The sequence below is a fragment of the Diabrotica virgifera genome, chromosome 5 (assembly GCF_917563875.1).
Source record: "Diabrotica virgifera virgifera chromosome 5, PGI_DIABVI_V3a".
Taxonomy (NCBI): domain Eukaryota; kingdom Metazoa; phylum Arthropoda; class Insecta; order Coleoptera; family Chrysomelidae; genus Diabrotica; species Diabrotica virgifera.
The window spans coordinates 242,642,277-242,665,276 of NC_065447.1; the positions used below are offsets into that span (position 1 = coordinate 242,642,277).

The following is a 23,000-nucleotide window of genomic DNA, read 5'->3' on the forward strand; positions in this document are numbered from 1 at the left end:
ATTTTTTAAAATATCAAGTGGTTTTCCGTACAGAGACCGAGGCGAATAAGATGAACCACCCTGTATAAAACCAATAGTTACTCAAAGCACAACACTAAATGTTCCCAAAACAAACCCAAACGACTCCTAAAGGTTGCTGCTGCATCCTCGAAAATGAGCACTAGGATGGTGCCAAATCATGCCCCCTGTAGTTCCAAGTGTCCAGACGAAAATGGAGCTGGAACACTTCAAAAGCTTGTTCCCAATGACATACTCCCAGTGACTTATGGTTGGAGATTGGCGTCTCGGTGTTTCGAGGTGTTTTTCAACAAATCAAAGAAAAGAAAAGAAGGAAGAAAAACTAGGAAAGTGTTTTTTTTTTGATAGATAGTAATGTAAAAAACTCATTAGTTACACACAAAAAGAGACCTCTACTTACTGAACTACTTGACCTTGACAAAAATTTATGTGAGAGTTCTCATTACAGACATGTGGGTTTAGGATTTTAAATACAGAATAGATATTGATTCTTTTAAAATAACTATAGGCTACTTATTAGATGTTGGAATAAAATATACATATATCAAAGATACAGATAAATAGATAAAAATTAAGGTTAGGATTTTCTCTGAATGAATATTAATTATAAGATATTGGAATAATTAAAAGATACCTACTAAATTCACTGAATAACTTTACACATAAGATTTAATTGGAAAATTATATATCATAATGAAATGGCTGCTGACAGTTATAAAAAAATAATATAAAAACAGATATCGCTAGTTACCGTGTAACATGATGATTTTATGCAGAAATCCCATTGTATTAATTCCTTATTTCTTCCCTCAATAAGTTTGGTGATCCATACTTCAAAATTCGCACATTTTAACTATAAAATGAGGTCTAACCTCTAAATTTGACCTAATTTTGTCACTCGCCACCCATCCATGCTTGTTGAATCTCCAACCACAAGTGACACAGAATTTCTCTGTTCCCCAAAATTCCGACTCGAAATACGAAATCAAATTCTCCGCTATGTGCGTATATTACAAGTCAACCAGTGATACCAACATAATTAGGTGTGGCATCGTTGCACGAAATTTTAAATATAAAAGATAATAATTAGAAATGGTTAATTACGCGAAAATTAGAGAAATTAATTAAGAGATCAAGAGAAAATAATTATAAAAATAATTAAAGAGCTAATTTCGTAACGTTAACCGTTACAGAGTTTATTAGAGAATAATAAGAATATTATACTATATGATGATCAGGAAGACTTAAAGTTAACGATTCTTCCAAGCTTATCCACTGCTGGAGGTTTTTGTGACAGATCTGTCATATTTGTTGTTCCCAAGTAAGTCGTAACCTATCTGCAACCAAGATACTTGATAATGTCGTTTTTATTAACTTCGAATTTTTCAAAATTCAGCTGCAATTCTCTATGTATCAAATTATCATTTAGCTACACTTCTGTAATATATATACACGGTTATTAGGCGCCAACGCCCTTTGGTACGGATCTATGGAGGAGTATCACCAAGCTGCAAGCCTTATCCCTTGCCATGCCGCTCCTCCATAGGCCGATCAGACACCAATTTATTCCAGACCAAGTCGTAGATTCTATTGAATTTTATACTACGACGTTGTTTTTTTATTTTTCAAATGACCGGGCTGGGGCTCGAACCTCGATCGTATATCCGCCAGATTTGTCGATCGAGAGCGCCTCAACCCACTGAGCCATCTGACCGACACAACACTTATTCATATTAAAAACAAACAAGAAATACTAGCTCTCTTGAGAAGAGGTAAGTTGGAAGTTTGCCGTAAAATTAATAAAGACAAGACGAAAATAATGGTGATAGAAATATTCAACACTATTCCGTTGAGTAACCACTTTATTTATTTATTAGGTCCACGGTCACATGTGGCAGTCCTGAAAAGAGCAAATACTGCCCGCGAGCAGCTTGATAACATCAAATATAGAAAGATGGCTTATTTTGGACACATAGCAAGGGGAAACCGGTATAATATTCTTTAACTTATTATGATGGGTCAAATCGAAGGACGCAGAGGAATTGATAGAACGCAGGCCTCTTGGTTGAAGAATATCAGGGAGTCGACAGGAATAAAGAAAGCAGAACAACTATTTAGAATAGCTCGAGACACAGTTTCGCCACGTTAATCGCCAAAGTCAAGAGGACTTGATAAGGCGCGTTAAGAAGAAGATACATTGTAAATCATGATTTGGAAGTGCTCCTCATAACATTCAACGTGTCTTGTATTGTTTATTTCTAGTGCAACTTTATTGTGATTTTACTTACTTCGAAGGGTTTTAACTTAGCCGTATGAAACCTATTTAATGCTTCGTGCATTTTGATTAGTTTTGCTTCTGTGTTCGGAGTTGTCGGGGGAAAACACTTCCAGAAGTGTTTTAGTAGTTCACAAAGAGCCAAGTATAAATTTCGGACTTCCTTTTCTATATCAGGTGGTACCAATTCTAAAAAAAAAATATAATTAAATACTATCAGAACAGAAGGTTGGTAAGAACGTCTATAGTGGAGTCACTGAAGGTTTTCACCTCCGATTTCGTTGAACCTTCATTGATTTTCATGAAAATTGGTGAGCACTTAGAAGATACTTCAAGGAACAAGGGTGACATGATGCTAACTTGCGCTTTTACCCTGGGGGTGGATGCCACCCCTTCTCGGGGGTGAAAGTTTTTTTAATAAAAAAATACCAGAAATCGATTGAGGCTCAACTTCTAAGCAAAATTTGTTATATAAAGTTATTACATAAATCAATATTTTTTGAGTTATTAAATATCAAAAGTTTTATTTTTTTCTTAAAAAAAAAGCTTTTAAAAAGTTTTAAAGCTGTTTTTCACGTATTACTCAAAAACTATAAGCTTTTGTAAAAAAACTATTATTACCAAAATTAAAGATAATAAAAAAATTACTCCCCACTTAAAGAACTAAACTAATGTTATTTCAAAGTGAGTTATGGGTAATTGAATGTATATTTTTTCGACGAGTACTCAAATCTAAGTATTCAAGCTTACATAACGGGAAAACGATGCATTTTATAGAATATACTTGTAAAGCACTTCGGAGTACCTATCAAATGAGCTCCAGTAGAAGTTAATAGCATCAAAATTAAGCAAGTTATGATGAAAATAAGAGAACCCTTTCGATTTTTTTAGGAAAAAGTGAAAAATAAAACATACGCCATTTCCACAAAAATTAAAATTTGTAGTAATCCTCACAAGAATTTTTTTAGGTTAACATAGTCAATAATTTCAACAATTTTCACCGGTTTAGAATGCATATTTTTGAAAAAAAGATACAATTTAAAAAAATCAGAATTTTTAAAATTATCGTACTTTTCATTTTCTTTTGATAATAACTTCAAAAATACTCATTTACGTAAAAAATGATATATAACTAAATTTTAGTTTTTTCTGTTCCAAATACTTTGCCCATTTTACTATTTCCGTAGAGTAAAAAATAACCGAGATAGAAACGTATAAAATTTCAATTTTGCTGCAAGAACCATTTAACTGGGGCCATTTAACCTTTTATTGTTAAAAAAGTGAGAGGTTTAAAAGACTAATTTCGACATTTTTAATAGCACTCGAAATCACTTTTAATTAGTTTTTAGGTTAACCTGATATCTTAAAAATTAACGGAGTTATTTACAAAAAAAAACAATAACATTTTTTGGAAAAATTTTTAAAAGATACATTTTGAAATATTTTTGCTGCATAAATTTTAATGATATCAACTTGTTCGAGGGCTTATTTGATAGCTATTTCTATGAACTTTGACAAATGTTTAATAAGTTTATGTTATAAAATGCATCATCTTGTCGGTATTTAAGCTTGAATACTTAGATGTGGGTACTCGACGAAAGAAATATACATTCAATTACCTATAACTTACTCTTAGTTAACATAGAAAGGTTTTTCTAGTAAGAAGTTTAGTTGATTTATTATTAGCCTCAATTTTGATAATAACTTTTTTGTAAAAACTTATAGTTTTTGAGTTATTTATGAAAAATCGGTTAAAAACATGCATTTTTCTCAAGAAAAATTAAAATCTTTAATCTTTAATAACTCAAAAAGTTTTGATTTATTTTAATAACTTTATATAACGAATTTTGCTTATAATTTGTCCCTCTATCGAATTGTGGGGTTATTTTTAATAAAATAATTTTCACCCCGAGGAGGGGTGGCATCCACCCCCAAGGTAAAAGCGCAAGTTGGCACCATGTCACCTTTGGTCCTTATATCCTCTAACCACTCACCAATTTTCATGCAAATCGATGGAGGTTCAACGCGGAGATAATAGCCCCTATCCACTTTCAGTGACTACACTACTAAGAAGTATCTCTACAATACAGTAACTTACGAGCTAATGACTGTTCTTGGAATCCCCTCATTAGAGCGCCTCCTGGTGACAGTTCCCCTAAAGCTGCGACAGCAGCTGCAGGTGTTACTAGCGAAGTCGTCGGATGTCTTCCTCCCCATTGCCTCGTTTCTTGGATAACTCCCCTTAATACTGAAGCAGCTTCGTTTGGATTTAAATAATCGGTGGAAGAATCTGGCATGGGGCCATGTAAATATCTTTCGACCTGGAAATGAAGAAGGTAAGTGAATGAGCTGAAAGTGGAAAAGAGAACAGTAGAATAACAACACAGAAAACAATACAATCGCGGTATAAGTATGGTATGACAATAAAAGGAAAAACTTCTTTCTATGTATCTACGAGGTCCTACAAGCCTCTGCCGCATTCAGCATTTCAATCTCCACCTTTTTCGGTCGGTCCATTCCTCCTCATTTATGGCTCCATCTCTCACTATTCCTCTGATTCCTTCGCTCCGTTCCAGTGCAGGTCTTCCTCTTCTTCTTCTATTCCATGGGACATATAAGGAAAGTTTTGACAATTGTTCATTTTTCATTCGCATTACAATGCTATTTGGATTCTATTGTACCTACTAGTCCAGAGAAATAAGATTTTTCTGGTGACACATCCTGCTTCAGGCCGAAACCAAATTTTTTGAGTAGTATGGACATCTATATTAATAACCTATATTATGTTTCCTGCAGCCGAGTTTGATGATATACATAGTTATAAACAAATGAAGATCAAAAAACGGTAAATTTTCGCTTTTTTAGTTTATTACTAAAAAGTAAAGCATTCTAAACAAATTTGAGAATAAGAAACTCATAAATCATATAAAAAGCTTCAATATGGTGTTCGCTGAATGTCTATCCTTATTTGTTGCTTGTAAAATTGCAAAATAAGTCATAAATTTTGAGGTTTTATAAATGTCCATAACTTGTGTAAAAATTAAGTTAGAACCTTCTTATTACACGGAATGCTGAGACTTCTTGTGCTTAAATTATATTTTAAGTTTCAAAGCAATTGGTGAAATAGTTCAAAAGTTATTTAATTTGTTTATCCCAAATTCATTTTTTTGCAACACTATAAGCCCAAAAATTATGAGGTTAAAGTAACACTTTGGACAGTTTATGAAAGAAGAACATTTATACTATTAACTTACCTAATTAAAAAAAATGACAAAAAGTCATTTTAAATAGTGTAAAATTATTTTCCAATAAAATTATTTTGCAAAAACATGTCGATTTTTTGCTTACTTATAAACAATTAGAGTAACTTTTTAACCGTTACCCGTAGAAAAATTATTTTTTCATATTTAGAAAGACTGAATTTTTATACACATTTAGAAAGAAAAACAATTATTGTCCTAGGACAATAAGCGACGAAGTTAGCCCCCCCTTTTTTTAATTCACATGTTCTTGCAAAATAATTTTGCAATATTTAGAATTATTTTCTGCCTATTTTTTTTAATTAAATTAATAGTGCAAATCTTCTTCTTTCATAAACTATCCAAAGTAATATTGTAACTTCATTTTCTGACTTATGGTATTGCAAAAAAAATTTATTTGGGATAAACAGATTAAATGACTTTTAAACTCAAATATGAATTAACAGCATCAGCCGCATCATTATTCCAGTTCAATCAGAGAGTGCAGCACGCACCTCTACCGGTTTCGAAACTTATTAGTCTCTCATCAGGAGGCACATATGCTACTCTCTCTGACCCAACTAGGACAAACCCCGACGTGCAGTCACGGATTGCAACGAACGAAATGGCAGAGATGCCCTAGCGGCAACTGCTAGTAAAAGACTAAGTTTTTAATCTAATAGCACATAAAACAACACCAAAAAATGTTGTTCCACATCCTACCAGACTGAAAACAACGGGAACCTTCTCTGGTAACACCTCCGAGGCTTCTACAATTTGCAAGCCATAACGGATACTGAGACTAAGAAAGATGAGGGAATTTTACAATTTATAATTCACGTCCCATCTGCTCAGCGCGGTAAAGTTCCAACGAGAATGGTTCCCTTCGTACTCCAATCAGAATAAATGTAAATCAAAAATGAATAACCATTTTCAATTTCGTTGCAAAACGAAATTGAAAATGGTTCATTCATATTTGATTTACATGTTTACTCTGATTGGATTACGAAGGCAAACATTCTTGTTGGAACTTTACCGCGCTGAGCAGATGGGACGTGAATTATAAATTGTAAAATTCCCTCATCTTCCTTAGTCTCAGTATCCGTTATGGCTTGCAAATTGTAGAAGTCTCGGAGGTGTTACCAGAGAAGGTTCTCATTTTTTTCAGTCTGGTAGGATGTGGAACAACATTTTCTGGTGTTGTTTTATGTGCTATTAGATTGAAAACTTAGTCTTTTGCTAGCAGTTGCCGCTAGGGCATCTCTGCCATTTCGTTCCTTGCAATCCATGACTGCACGCCGGGGTTTGTCCTAGTTGGGTCAGAGAGCAGCATATGTGCCTTCTGATGAGAGACTAATAAGTTTCGAAACCGGTAGAGGTGCTTGCTGCACTCTCTGATTTAACTGGAATAATGATGCGGCTGATGCGGTTAATTCATATTTGAGTTTAAAAGTTACTTAATTTGTTTATCCCAAATTTTTTTTTGCAACACTATAAGTCAGAAAATGATGAAGTTACAGTAATACCTTGGATAGTTTATGAAAGAAGATTTCATTTTTTATATCTCTGATTGAGAGTTGTGGGTCTCTTGCTTCATTCTTTATTCTAAGATGTTCCGTGTTCTTTATGTTAATTGTGAGTCCTCAATTTTCGTTTTCTTCAGTTAACTTTCGAATCATATAATTCATGTCTTTCTCATCGTTTGCCATAATCACTTGATCATCTGCGAAGAAAAGTTGTTATATCTTTGTTTCCAAGTTATATTTCCTACCCCGAGTATTTTTTCTTCGTGATGTTGAATGCTTCTTTGGGGACAAAGAACATCCTTGTCTTAAGCCTTTTGTCACAGGGAATGCGTCTGAAATTTTATTCTCCATTTTAACGGCACTTTTTGCATTTATGTACATGTTCGCTATAGCGTTGATGAATGCGTTACTCAGGTCTGGCTTCGTCAATATTTCAAATAATCTTTTGTACTGTATCACACTTATCATAGGCGTTATCTAAGTCAACCAAACTAAATGAGACGGTAAATTTCTAGCTGGTTTTTTCGATATAATTTGTTGAAATGGAACCCACTCTGATCTTTTACTTCCTCATATTTGGTCCTCAATTCATTATTTTATCAATCAACTGTATAACTTCCCCAATGAGCTAATAACGCTTATACCTCTGTACTTTTTAGCTTGATCTTTGTGGATAGAGCTTATAAACGCCAAACTCCAATCTTCTGGAATATTTTATTTCATTAAAAATAATAATAATAAAAGAAAACACTTACTTTTGATAAATTTAATTGAACACTCTTTGTATTACTATCATTATTCGTATCTTCTAAATCATCATATGTAATTTTTTCTAACAGCCTCTGCCTCTTATTTACTGGACCATCACTACTCGTCTGTCCATTAACACTTACACCATTGGCATTTATTGTACTCTTGTCTGCTCCGTTTTGTTGTAAATTATCGTTCCCTGCATTTTTGGAAGATTTTAGTACCTGAAAATATTAAGGATGTGACCAATTAGACTAATCTGCCTATGAAAAGTTCGTCGGCTACAACATAAATTATTAGGACCAACACTGTTTCTTATCTATATCAATGACTTGGTAGCTAGTTTCCCGAATACCACATTTTCACTTTTTGCAGATGATATGAGTATAGTAATTAAAGGCGATAGTTCTGATACATTAACATCCTGTGCCGCTACTACAGTTGAAGAGATACCAGACTGGTTTCTCGCCAATAAATTGGTTCTGAATATTAGTAAAACACAAAGTATCCGTTTTAATTTGTATCAAAATGTGGAAGATGTTGTTATTAAAGTAGATCAAGCAAGCATTACTTCTTGTCATACAATTAAATTTTTAGGCATAAACATAGACAGCAAACTTGATTGGAGTTACCACATAACTGAACTTAATAAAACCCTCAGCAGAGCTACATATGCCATAAGAGCAATTAGACAAAATAAAAATTTTTGTGTGGCAAAAATAGTTTATTTTGCTCAATTTCAAACTATTATGCAATATGGTGTGGAATTTTGGGGCGCGGCTAGCACAGCAGAATCCACATTTGTGACTCAAAAGAAAAAGTAAGATCGAGGTTATGTTATTAAAAGATAAACAATTGTATATAGTAAATAAAATTAGTTATTAAAATGCAGTACTACAAGCAAAATATAATTAATTAAATTTACTTTTATATAATAATTGCATATCATATCAATATTGTGGACCAACATATAATTTTTCTTCTTCAATGACAGTAGGTATGAAATATACGTCAATTTGACAATTTCAATTGCCAATATGAATTATTTAAGAAAGTTGCAAGATTTCTCCACTATTCGCGTACGATCGTTCCTCGTATCCCTTCCAAGTACTTGCACACCGCGAATACCATCTTGAGTGAAGCATTGCTTTTTGGCAAAAAAATACTGTTGAAAGTAAGGCTTGGCTTGATAAACATTATTCGGATTCTGCACCAGGAAAATCAACTGCTGAGAAGTGGTTTGCTAAGTTTAAACGAGACGAAATGAGCACTGAGAACGATCCACGCAATGGATGCACAAAATAATTTAGGATGACCGTAAAGTAAAATTATTCGAGATAGCTGAGACTCTAAGGGCCGGTTGTTCGAACGCTAATCAACATTGATCACTATCAAATACTTAATTACTGTCACAAATGTCAATGTCAACTTTGGTTGGGTTGCCGAAAACATAATTATTGATGACAATTATGAAATTGGTTAATCAATTATGTTAATAATTTAACTAATCTCATAATTATAATTAACTATGTTTTCAGCAACCCAACCAAAGTTGACATTGACAGTTGTGACAGTAATTAAATATTTGATAGTGATCAATGTTGATTAGCGTTCGAACAACCGGCCCTTAAGATATCAAATAGTCTAGGCGCCAGAGGGGTCACAGTGTAATTTTCAATTCTGATGGACAAACTCAACGGTTTCTTATGGATTTTTGGCTGCTGATTACGAATTTCGAGGGTGGATTTCGATCCGAGTGGTCAAAAAATTGTTATAAACAATTTAATTGTTTACAAATTGTTTATAAGGCTCTGGCTCATGAACTAAAAGAGATAAAAAATAATGTTTCAAATAAAATTTGTTCGTTGATAAAAAACGAAGAAAAAAACGTTTACTAAACTTAAATCCAACAATTATAACTCAAGATATTGTAAAAGTAGTGCACAATGCAAATTGCAAAATAAGTATTTTTCGAACTTTTATTGATCATAACTCGGCTTCTACGCATGAAAATGAGACTTAGAAGATCTCATTTTAAAGCTTTATTAATAGGCTTCCAAACAAAGTTTGTTAAATTACTTTATCTTCATTTGTTTTAAAGTTATACCCGTTTGAAATTATAATTTTTTTTTAAATTGTACATCAATTTGTTTATAAGGGTTGAGTTTTCAAAAAAAAAATTATAGAACAGTTTTTGCTTATAATTAGGTTCTCTGGCCGCTTCCGTGGTTATTTTAACCAAAAAATTTTCCACTCCCAAGAAGGGGTGGGAACCACCCCAAGATAAAAGCTCACATCGGCATGGGGTAGACTTTATTTCCTGATCTATTCCCTTCTTATTCTGAAAATATCAAGTAAATCGATGTAGTAGGATGGAATTCGGAGCCAAATATCCTCATTGACTTCCCTGATACGGTATGGTGCAAATGAAAGGAATAAATTCGTTATTTCGTAAACAGGCGACTTTAAGGAAAAATACCGAAACATGTCGATTTTTATTTTTAAATTATATTTTGGCATATATGTTATACAAGTGACGTCATCGATCTGGGCGTGATGACATAATCGATGATTTTTTTAAATGAGAATAGTGGTGGTGTGCTAGCTCATTTGAAGGGTTATTCAATTCTCTATTCAGTAATATAAATATTTACACAGGGTGTCCAAAAATTTTTTGTTTAATTAAATTATTCAACAAAAAAAAAGAAGAATGTATGTAATTTATTCAATTCAAAATACATTTTACTGCTGTCAGAAATCAGACAAAAATGTTTATATCACAAATAAACGTTGCTTTTCGTTAAAATTGAATGTTCAAACTTCCAAGAGACAGGTGGATGACGGGAGCTGGCTTGAACATTGAATTTAATCGAAAAGCAATGTTTATTTCTGAAATAAAAATTTTTTTCTGTTTTCGGGCAACAGTAAAATGTATTCTGAGTTAAATAAATTACATACATTCTTCTGTTTTTTCAAATAATTTAATTAAAAAATTATTTTTGGACAGCCTGTACACATACTTATGTAAATGTTTATATTACTCAATAGAGAATTGAATGACCTTTCAAATGAGCTATCACTTGACCCCTATTATCATTTAAAAAAATCACCTATTACGTCATCGCGCCCAGCTGGACGACGTCACTTGTATAAAATATATGCCAAAATATCATAATTTAAAAATAAAAATCGACCTGTTTCGGGATTTTTCCTTAAAGTCGCCGGTTTACGAAATAACGAATTTATTCCTTTCACTTGCACCATACTGTATTATTTATAGCCTTAAGGCTGTATGACACTATACATTTTCTTGTATCATTTCTAATATCGTTTCTGATATGTCAAAAAAATGCATAGTGTCATACACAGATACAAGAAACGATATCAGAAACGATACAAGAATTTGAGTCAGACACAGATTCTTGTACAAGAACTGCGCCAATTTCTGCGCAAAGAGCAAAAACGTAAAACCTGCTGGTAAAACATCTAAAATGTCATAATTACTTACTCATAATGGCGGCTGAAATGAAAATGGGATAATGTATTGATGAATTTATTTGTGTTTTTGTAGGTATTATTTATAAATCTTTTATTGATACTTAATATACCGTTTGGTATGGACTACTGTTCTACTAATAACCATATATTTAGCTCCTAGTAAAGTTCAAACTATAAATTTAGGTTTCATGGTGCATAATTTTTTAATAGACGAAAATACAATAGTTCCTAATTTGGATCAAACTGAAGATAATTCTAATGCAAATATTTTAGCACAAATATCAAAACAAAATAAAAACACAAATAATCAACCTCAGTCAACGTAAAATTCTGGTTAACATTAAAATGTTAATTATATAAAAGTTTATAAATTTTATAAAATATTTAAAATCAGCTGTGTCTGTAGATGCAGTACTACCATAACGTGACACAGGGTGACAAACAAAATTTCGACCAATCACGTGCCGAATTTCATACAATTTTCGATACAAGAACTTGCAGTGTCATACAGGACACAAATGTACGTACAAGAAATGATACAAGAAAATGTATACAAGAAACGTTATCAGAAACGATATTAGAAACGATACAAGAAAATGCATAGTGTCATACAGCCTTTACAATGAGGTATATTGTATAAAACATATCCGGATGTTTAACCCTTTCAGCCCCACTTTTTTTACTTAAATAAACGGAGTTGAAATTATAATTTCTGAGCTTTTTTGTATGTAATTAGGTTACGCAAACATGTTTTCATAAGATTTTTTTCTTAGATTTGACATTGACAGATGGGACATATGTGTCCCAGTGGTATTGTTAACTGGGACATGTACATCCCAGTGGTAGCCTATGAAAAAATGGTCCAAGTGTTGTTGTCTCTGTCTCATAGTTTTTGTCTCTGTCGTCATGTCTCAAAACGGTCCAGTTCCCTTTCAATATCTGAAAGCTTATCGGCTGAAAATTGCAGTTTCTTTTCAGAAAGCCCTCGTTTTGACACTGCAAAAAACCCAATGGTTTATATTTCTATCTACCCAGGAATATTTCTATCAAAATACTATACCATATTTAGAATAAGGTGTATCACTGATATAAATGCTGAAAAATATTCACGTAGAACTTGTTTTTTTTTTGTAAGCATTTATTAACAATCAGAATTACATATTCTATGAGTTAATTTGATAACAAGTACAATAACTTATATCAATGTAGTATTGTACACTAAAATGGCGATATGAGGTACATCACCCAGCGGTTTCACCTCAGTTTCAGCGAAGATCTATGGGCCATAGCCTTCGCAATCTTCTGTTGTTTAGTGGCTGCAGTAATGGTAATATTAATTGGTTGGGGTGGCCTTCCAATTTCTCGTGGTGTCTGTTGGCTCTTTCTTGAATTACTGAAGAGTTTGGTTGGAAATGTACCACGGGGCATTTGTGATGGTGCGTAGAATTTTTGATTGAGTTCTTTGGATAATTTTTGTGTTTGATTTGCTGGCACAACTCCATAGTTATATACCGTACGTCCATATAGATTTGATGACTGTTTTATAAATCAGCAGTTTGTTCTCAATTGTGAGTCGAGATTATCTACTATAAGCCAATTAATTTCTTTCACTCTCAACTCAATTTGTTTCTTCTTCTTTAAAATGTGTTGTTTCCAGTTTAATTTAGAATCAAGATGAAGCCCCAGGTATTTGACGATATTCTGTTGTGGTATGTTGACTTGATTAAGGCTAATATTTGGGCATTGGTCTTTCCTTAGTGTGAAAGTTATATGTGTTGACTTAGTTTCATTAGCTTTTATCTTCCATTTCTTTAACCACTGTCCAATTTGGTCTAGGTGTTCTTGAAGTTTTAATACTGCAGCTCTTGGATCCTCTTCAGTTGCAAATATTGCTGTGTCATCAGCGAAACTTCCAATGGTGGTTTGTGGAGAGGTTGGTAAATCGGATGTGTACAGTACATAAAGAAGTGGACCCAATATACTACCTTGTGGGACTCCTGATTGAATTTTGTTACGGTTTGATAGTTCATCCTCCACTTTAGTTTCAAATTCTCTGTGACGTAGAACTTGTGAAAATAAATCTGTAACTGACTCAGGAAGTCACCCAGTGTAGTCAATTCAGTTTTATTTACTTGCTTTTGCACTAATAATACCACTAAAGCAAAACTACGTTTAAATCAGGACGTATTTGAGCCAGTAAATATTTTTAAACTTTAGTGGGACATATGTATCCCGAGGGGGTCGAAAGGGTTAACAGAAAAAAACATTCCTCCACAGGTAAACTTCAGAATTATACCCCGCATTTATTTTTCTCAAGCTATGGATCATTGGGCAGCTAATGAGATAAGAAGACTGAGAGTTTCAATGATAGAAGGGCATATAATTACTGCTTATACTACTTTCTCCAAAACAGTCTCTCCTTCGACAGTACAGAGGGAACTTCGGATCATAAGAGAAGCTACTGACATCGAAAAACACCCTGAGTGTTTCAATAAATGAGATAACGGCATCCGATTGCCTTCAGCTAATTTCATACCTTAACAAGTACCAAAAAGTCATAATATTTATGCACAGAAATATAAACCAAGTCCTGAAGAAAATAAAATCCCACTTACCATTATAGAGTGTTGGTTAAACCTTTTGATCATTGCTTGACTTACTGTTCCGGTGCTATTGGCGGGTTTTTCAGAAGTTAAACCGTATCCTTCATCTATCGTTTTGTCCTCAAATTCCGTTATATTAATTAGTGGATCTTTAACTCCGGTTTGAATATCTTTTTTCATTTCTTGGTCATCTAACTTTCCGCATTCAGTAAAAATATCTTTGCTTTCTGCATATTTCCTATCTCTAAAATATCACAAATATATTGATTAATGTAAAAGTAAATGTAGTACGAGTTTAAGTAAAATATAGGAGATGAACTTGATAAAAGACATAATGTCTTAAAAACTGTTTCAATTTAAAAAATTGATTCCATGTGATTTGATGAACCAATCTCAAACTTCAAACATGCATGAGCTCCAGAATTATTCCTCTAGCAATCCAGTAAGAGACGAACAACAGGTGGCAGTTTCAAGTAAAATTACTGTTTTATTATAAATACTATTGGTTTTATCTAATATACCTACTATATTGGTTTATAAATACTATTTATTTAAAATTCATACCTATGAAAATAATGTGATTGAAAAAATTTTGTCCAAAATTGAGATTCGCTAAGTTTGGCAGGGACATTGTCTATATACTTTTTCTTTACAGCAGGATATGTTTTAAATATACATTCTATAATATCGGGGGTAATGTTATATTTAAGGCCATTACAACCGTCTGTCTGTGGTTTTATATCCGCTAAAAATGCTCCAGAAACACCTAAAAGAATTATCAGGGTGTGAATATTAATTTTTCCTAAAAAAAACAGTAAAAAACTGAATAAAACATAATATTGTTATTTGGTAATATTCAAAGTACAAGTAAAAATAATGAAGTAACTATATGAGGGTAGCACGATAAGTCTACAAAAGTCTACAAAAAAAACGAATATTTTAAAAAAGTGGCGATTTATTTCTAAGAACAGTCTCCTGATTTCTTCTCTGTCTTCCTTCAAATTTCTACCCGGCGAGTGACTTAAGTTTGGAAACAAAAAAAGTCGCCGGGGTATACCAAAAATACAATAGATGGGGCAGCAGATCATAGCCCAAGTCAAGCAATTTGACCAAAAGAGAGTATGTGCACTGTGTCATGGTGGAAGAGCACTTTTTTCTTCTCCAGATGGATAGATAGTAAATAGATTAAAAATTTAAATAAAATACTTTTATTTGTTTATTAACTCTATTTCATAGAAGATATAATTACCAATATCTTGGGGTTGTTGCTTCTGCTTCTGAGTATATTGCTGTGCATGCTGAGACCAAAATTCCTCAGAAGTTACAACTTCAGTCATTACTAAGTCTTTGTACAATTGGAGTAAGGCAGGGTTAGTTGAAAGTAACTTATTTTTTTCTTCTAATTCTCTATCTACCTGAAATTGTTATAAAATTATACAACTGCTACAAATTATCAGTATAAAATATAATATAAAAGACCATAGAATATTTTTCACATTTCTTATTTATAGTTTTTACTTGTAATTTATAGTTTATATTTGTATATACAGTTCATGTTGATTCTCAGTCAGAGTTGACTATTCCTAGTTTGAGTCAACTCAAACTAAAATGAGCAGTAAGAGTTAATTTGAAACATTTAATTCAACTTTTACTAGTTGAAGTAGACTATTCCTAACCCTTGTTAGTGAAAGTAGATCGTGGGAAAAAGATAATCAACTCTTACTAGTTTGACTTGACTGTTCCTGGATCGATTCAGTAAATGTTGAATCTCGTGTGCTTTTTTTATGACTGTGCATCTCTTTGTTTTGACTGTTTCAACTACTTATCACGATTTGAACATACCCAGTTGGAGTGTACTTTAACTAGTAAATGTTGACCTAATGATTGAAAAAGAATCAACTGTTACTAAATGGCATTGGAAAGAGTACACTTTTTCTAGTTGGAGTCTACTTTTACTAGGAAATGTTGAATAAAGATCTTCATTTTAAATTTAAAATCAACTTTTACTAAAACCAGCCGTTTGAGTTGACTCAAACTAGAAATAGTGAACTCCAACTGGATAATCAACTTGAACTGTAACTTATATATCCTAATTGAAGGATTTGGTGCAATAACAGGTCAAAGACCACTTTTGATAAAATTAAGTTTATGGCATTTCTTTCCTTCAAAAATACCTCTGCACAGAGCAAAAACAGTACACGTAGTGTGTAAGAAATTCAATGTAGAACAATGTGGACGGTTATTGCACCAAAAATGTTAATAACATAGTCCTTAGGATCAATATATGCACATTTTCCTCAAAACTATGCAATGTGCAAGTGGAGTTAGTTGCACCAAATCCTTCAATAGGGCTTTTCATTCACAGTCATTTGTTTCGAGCTTCTGTCATGTGTCACATAATTTTAATATATCTACGTCATACGTTATTGCTATATACATGCTATGTACCAATGATACAAACCAAAGACGTATGGCGTAGATATATTAATATTATGTGACACATGACAGAAGCTCGAAACAAATGACAATCAATGAAAAGCCCTATAGGGCTTTTCATCAATTGTCATTTGTTTGGAGCTTAATAATAATAATATACACGGATTATACGACATTTGACAGAAGCTCGAAACAAATGACTGTGAATAAAAAGCCCTATTATAAGTACCTATCATTTGTAAAAAAAAAACACTTACTTTTCTTTTAAATTTTGGTAGTAGAGATTGTAACATTTCTTTAATTTTATCTCTATCTGCCAACTGGGCAGGCATCCCAGACTTATTAGTGAAATGAAATGTTGAAGAAACACCATTGTGAAGAACTACTTGTAACTGAACTTTGGCTTTTCCTTCAGGGGAGATTTTTTGAGCTGAAATTTGATATTTCTTATAGATATTCTGCCTTACTAATAAAATACTTGTCTTCTAAGGTTATTCCGTAGTTATATCTAGAATGGTTATCCTAAGTATAAGGTAGATATAATACGAAAATAATTTGTTACAAATAAACTCTGTATAAGTTAGTTATAAGTATTCCCACTTTAGTCTGAAATAATAGTTTGGAAACATAGCAATCTTTTGCACAAATACATAAAATAACAAAATATTGGGTAAAATATGTCAATTTTGATTTTTCTCTGCAACTGAGAAACCAAATATATTGTTATTTGTTATCTTGTATGTTGAGTTTGAGTATTTTATAAAATGGCTTCAAATAAAAGAGAAAAAAGTGAAGAAAAAGTAAACAAATTTATTTACTTTGCTTATAAATGCAATATAATATGTTAATTTCAGCATATTTTGAAGAATATTGTGTGATATAAGCTGCCTCCTCGCTTGTCCACAATAAGTGAATATCTTATTAAGTTTTCTAAAAACCTTACACCTTCTATAGAAAACCGATAATTTATTCTGAATTCTTTATTAGTCTGTTTTGAAAAAGGATTTATTGTTTCTTTAAAAATTTTTTCTATTTCGTGTATTTTCTAATGTTAATGTTTCATGTTAATTACTTAAATTATCAATTTCCTCTACAGCTGTAAAACACCTCTCAAACACATTTTCAATGAAAACTTTTCATTTATAAATTCGCAAAGTCTGTGTGTTATTGCATCGCCGCTCCTGTAATACCTAGAGCCGATTTACTGATGGACTCTTATGTAGTTTTGTCTTCTGAATTCAAATCTGAAAACGGCATTTCGATATCTCTAACCATCTTCAAGATAACCGACCTCAAAGTCTAAAATGTGACATCACAATCCTTTTATTTTCTTCCAACACACTAAACGTCTTCTGAAATCGTTGCTATTAGTAAGTAGGCTAGTTTTAGTCTGAATTTGTTAAGCAAAGCATAGGATATTTGGTATTTACATTTAAGTTTGACACTTCGTGAATGTCAAACTAAATTTTAAATTAGCTATTAATAAAATATAAATGACATTTTATAGTGAATTTAATTATTATATAAAATAAATAGGATGTTTAAAAATACAATTTGAGTATATTTTGAAAGCAATAATGTATTAAAAACAAAGGTTTGTACGAGTATACGGCCTCATCTCATCTCAATCTGAATATGAAGTTTATGTTTATCTAGACTTGGTGGTACATGTTAAAAAATAAAATTTGATGCAAAAATGCGAAAAATCAATTTTAATGATTTTTCGACTATACCTCGCTGTATCTTTGGTTGCTGTAAATATTTCCTTTTGAAAATTTTACTGTGTCATCTTTGAAGTATTTAAATAACAATGTGCTTTATTCAAACTGTTTAAACAAATTAAAAGAGGAGTTGTTAATTTTTAAACATTTTGTCATCAGATTTCGTTAGTTTCATGTTTACTTAAAAAAGTTGAGTGACAAACTTTTTAGTTTATAATTTTCACCAACACAGGAATAAAATATACTTCATGAAGAAGTTTTTTGGAAAATTTCAAGTCAAAGTAAGCAATAAGAAAAAAGTTATGTGACTTTATAGACGAGTGGCACTCTTAAAATAACGCTTATTTCTCAAAATACTGACCACGGTGTGGTGAATGGCTAATTTTCGTCTAACCTAAGGTTTTGATGGTGCTGAAAACGAAAATAAGGTTTATTTTAAAATCATCATTTTCATTTATAGCTCTTGCATTTTTAATTTGACGAAGAAAAGTTATTCTTTATAAAAAGCTCTTCATGGTCTAACATTTATGATGCAACCATCACATATAAAATTTTATTAATTTTATACGAGGTATATAAAAAATATGAACTTTGAGTAAAGTATCTTTATAGTTCACAACATTTAAATTATAATGATATAATTGCAAATTGAAACATAATTTTTAATTCTAAACAACTTTTCATAATAGTAATTTTCCATATTATGAATTTAAATACACAAATAAACAAAGTGTTCGTTAGGATAATGCTCGAATTTTCAGCTTGTTTTATTATATACCTACTTACAAAACAAATCAAAAAATAATATATTCTTGTCTCTGATGACTTTTGATATTCAGAAAATAAGTTATACCAGACTTAAACAAGGGTGTGGATAGGTATAATCTTGGACTAAATTCTTAGATCAAGTATAACCTATATCTACGTTATTCCATGTTTATTGCTAGTGATTTTGTCTATACAGAAATATTTTATTCTGAATTCTTCCTATTTCGTGTATTTTCCAATGTTAATGTTTCATGTTAATTACTTAAATTATCAACTTCCTCTACAGCCGCAATACTTCTCAAACACATTTTTTTATTATATACCTACCTACTTACAAAACAAATCAAAAAATAATATATATTCTTGTCTCTGATGATTTTTGATATTCAGAAAATAAGTTATACCAGACTTAAACAAGGGTGTGGGTAGGTATAATCTTGGACTAAGTTCTTATATCAAGTATAAGTAGGTATAACCTATATCTACATTATTCCATCTTTATTGTAAGTGATTTTGCCTAGACCTGATTTATTCTCAGTATAAGTTTTATACTCGGTTTATTATTAACAGAGATTATGTATAACCAATGGGATGTAAAACAAAATCACAGAGAAAATTAATATTTTAAATATGTATGTTCTTATACACCTAATTGGCTGTATCATTAGGATATATGAGTAGAGAAAGGCCAAAACTGGGAAGGGGGGGGGCAGTGTGGATGAGAACGCCAAGAAGATTGATACAGCAAATTGGCAATGAGCAGAAATTACTAGCGAAATGAACTGAGGATGGTCTACTAGGCTCAACTAAGGTTAGAGCATCACACTATTTATGATATATGTTGTGTCTAAATTGTCTGTATTTGCTTAAGAATTCTCAGTGAATGTAATCACTATTAATTCTAGACTTAATTCGTCAAGAAATTTAAGATTGTAAGTAAAACTATTTAATTACACATGCATTAAAGGAAAACCATCATACAGGTAGTCACACATACTTAGTCATCTATAGTTCTAATAGATGGACAAAATAGCTTTTTAACAGAAGTTTCATCATCTTTGTATGATCTCTGTCCTGATTATTCAATTAGTTTTAGTGTTCTTTTTATTTTGATATACTAGATTAACAGGTTGACTGCCAGGGCGGGCGTATACGCCCGCTACCTAATTTTCCCGATATGCCCCGGCGGGCGTATACGCCCGCTATGCACTCGACAAAATTGTATGTCTATATTTGCCAGCGGTCTTATTTAGAATGGTTTTAGATACAGTATACGACCGCTGTGGCATACAAGGCTCGCATATAAATGCGAGTTATAGAATTGCTAGACAAATATTGAAGAAAACTACAATTTTTATTTATTTTTATTTTTTAATAAAAAATTAAAGTAAATCTACTACACACAAGAAAAAAGGCTACATTATACTATGAACAAATTAATATAACTACTTTGAATGTATATTATAACAATCCAAACAAAAGTGAGGCTTGTCCTCGCAAATATCGCAATAGGTCACAACTTTTTTTACACGATTTTTGGATATTTCTCCACGAAGTTTTTTTGCATAACAGCCTCTACAATATCTTCTGGCTTTATTAAAAGGCCCTTCTTTTTTAAGTAGCTTATGAATTTGTGCTGATTTCGTTGACGTCGATTGTGTTGTTTCACTTTCATCATCATTTATCTCATCATAAGTTAGCAGGGATCTCACTAATTCTTCCCGAAACTCTGTAATTTTTACTTTTTTGTTAGCAAGTTGGTTGTATATTATGTGAGAATTTACAACCGCTGTCCCCAGAATGAATTCTATCGCTAGTTTTCGATACCACTTTAGTGATTTTCTTAACGATGAATTATAAGAGGTCATTTGATCAGATTGGTCAATAGATGACTTTCCTTTATTATATTCAATTATTGCCTTCGGTTTATGAACCACACCACTGCGTCGCTGTATGGCTACGGTTTCTGTAGTGTGCTTAGTAGTGAGAAGAAGAACATCCCTCTTATCTTTCCACTTCAAGACGCATACACCTTTTTCGTTTTCCTGTCCAAATACTTCCCCTCTTTTTAACTTTTTGAGTATGACATCTTTCGGATTTCCACGCCGGTTAGCTCTCAATGTACCAATATAATGTGTTTTATTTTCCAACAAAATATTTGTTAGTTCAAGACTTGTATAATAGTTATCAGCAATAATAGTTCGTCCTGAATTTAGTAGGTCCTTTGAGAGATTAATGACAATGTTAGTTGGTACAGAAGCGTTGCCCTCCCTTGTTTCCTTTCCAGCATATATGCGTAGATTCCATGTATATCCATTGCCACCGCATAATTTAAAAAGTTTTACTCCGTATTTGTGCGTTTTCTGGGGAATATATTGTTTGAATATCAATCTTCCTTGAAATGGAACGATAGACTCATCTACACAAAATGTTCGACCTGGAGTATAAACTTTTTGAAAATTTTTGATAAGTTTTTCTAGTAATGGCTGCACCTTGAATAAACGATCTCCTTCTGGACATCTTTCATTATCCGAAAAGTGCCACATTCTAAGAAGCAGCTGAAATCTATTTCGGGACATAGTTTTTGGTATAATAACATTTTTATATAGGTCGTCGTTGCTCCAATACTTTTCCAAAGAAGGCATTTTTACCAGACCCATGTAAGCAACTATACCAAGAAATCTAATCATTTCTTTTTTATCGGTCGGAACCCATCTCTGTAGTCTTGAATCATTGGTAATATCGTTGGAATCACACAATATTTGAGTAGCATATAAGTTTGTTTGATTTACAATCTCGTCAATTATTTCATCATCAACGAAAGTACGAAAACACTTATAAGGCGATAAATCATTTATAAGGATTGCAGCGTAATTGCCACATAATCCATCTTCCGCAGAGTATTCAAATTCGTGATGATTTCCAATTGGCTGCGTCCACGTATGTTCTAGAACATTTTGATTTGCTCCAACCTCATTTTCCTGGATATCGTCAGTATCTGCTAATTGAGTTTGAGCTAAAGTTTCAACATCAAAAAATTCTTCCAATTGTTCAGATGAAATATTGTTCTGTTCCCTTTCCAAATTTTTAGATAACATATTGTCGTCTGTTGCTGTAAATGGAATTGTGGCTGTAGCATCAGCAACTTCTTCTTCCTCCTCAGAGGCATCATCGGGCAAAAGTGATGTAGAACAGCTTGGTTGTTCCAAAACATTCCTCGTACACAATTTCTTTGAAGTGATTTTGGATGATTGCAATTTGCGTTTAATATTTGACTTGGGTTTGGACAATGTTATTTTCTGAGAAAACATGTCTGAAGATGCTTCTATGTCTGAGAAATCTGAACTGGATAATATTTCTTCATCACTGGTTGGCAAAAACATGGGATCAAGATCGGAATCAAGTGAACTAAAGGGGTCAGATTCGTCACCTGAAATAATAAAAAATACGAAATATAGTAACTATGCTTTTTCTCATGAGCATTTTTCAGTGCGACACAGTTTTTCGGTAACTTTCTAACGCATTAAGTTGTATATGACAGAAAAAAAGGCACGTCGGTGATTACTTTGGTAATTATTCTAGTTCTGTGATTATTCTAGTTGTCGATAGATGACGCTATAATCGAAAACAATTTATTTACTAATTATATAATATATCTACGAATATAATCTGTACAATTTATATTTATAAGAATATACAAATCAAAGAAAATACCATATTATAAATGCAATAAAGACAATTGATTTGTTTTTATGCCCAATTGCAAATAAAATTTGACAACTGTCAGATTTAACTAAAATGGCATGTCACTAAAATATATATTATCACGGACTTACCTTTTTTTCTATCGTTAGTGGCGCACTGAAAAATCCTCATAAAAAGAACCATAACAAAAAAATTAAAAATCCGTGGATTTCAAAAAAATAATATCTATTTCAAAAATGAATATCGTTATTACCTGACATTTCAGCATCTCTCAAAGCAAGTTCAACAATTTTTCTGCTTCGTTTACTCATTGTTACACAACACATACATCAAACAACAGTCAAAGATATACTGAGTAGTCTGGTCTGGCACTGTGGCACTTCTCTGTTTGACAAGTTCAGACTCGAATATAAGCGACCGCCAGTACGACGCCCGCTGGCACCACGGGCATAAATATGCCG

The 23,000-nt window shown here is 32.3% G+C and overlaps 2 protein-coding genes across 2 annotated transcripts in view; both read right to left on the reverse strand.

The window, feature by feature from the left end:
- Positions 1 to 23,000, reverse strand: part of LOC114325089 (general transcription factor IIH subunit 1) — a 32,368-nt gene that overhangs the window by 8,897 nt on the left and 471 nt on the right. The window contains exons 2-8 of the mRNA XM_050650955.1: positions 16,603 to 16,775; positions 15,159 to 15,324; positions 14,474 to 14,675; positions 13,922 to 14,153; positions 7,814 to 8,032; positions 4,392 to 4,614; positions 2,307 to 2,482 (exon numbers count right to left, since the gene is read on the reverse strand). Coding sequence (XP_050506912.1) covers positions 2,307 to 2,482; positions 4,392 to 4,614; positions 7,814 to 8,032; positions 13,922 to 14,153; positions 14,474 to 14,675; positions 15,159 to 15,324; positions 16,603 to 16,775 — 1,391 coding nt within the window. The remainder of the gene's footprint in view (positions 1 to 2,306; positions 2,483 to 4,391; positions 4,615 to 7,813; positions 8,033 to 13,921; positions 14,154 to 14,473; positions 14,676 to 15,158; positions 15,325 to 16,602; positions 16,776 to 23,000) is intronic.
- Positions 20,186 to 22,868, reverse strand: LOC126884749 (piggyBac transposable element-derived protein 4-like). Its single transcript, XM_050650954.1, has 2 exons — positions 22,793 to 22,868; positions 20,186 to 22,264 (listed from the first exon to the last, which is right to left on the reverse strand). The coding sequence occupies exons 1-2, from the start codon at positions 22,863 to 22,865 to the stop codon at positions 20,280 to 20,282; spliced, it is 2,058 nt and encodes a 685-aa protein (XP_050506911.1). The 5' UTR covers positions 22,866 to 22,868; the 3' UTR covers positions 20,186 to 20,279.

What these genes read in the sequence shown, in the direction of transcription:
- LOC126884749 (XM_050650954.1), bottom strand. Translation starts at nt 22,865, where the DNA reads ATGTGTTGTGTAACAATGAGTAAACGAAGCAGAAAAATTGTTGAACTT. An exon ending in GAGAGATGCTGAAATGTCAG is followed by an intron (nt 22,265 to 22,792) that starts GTAATAACGATA and finishes TTATTATTTCAG; the next exon opens with GTGACGAATCTGACCCCTTT.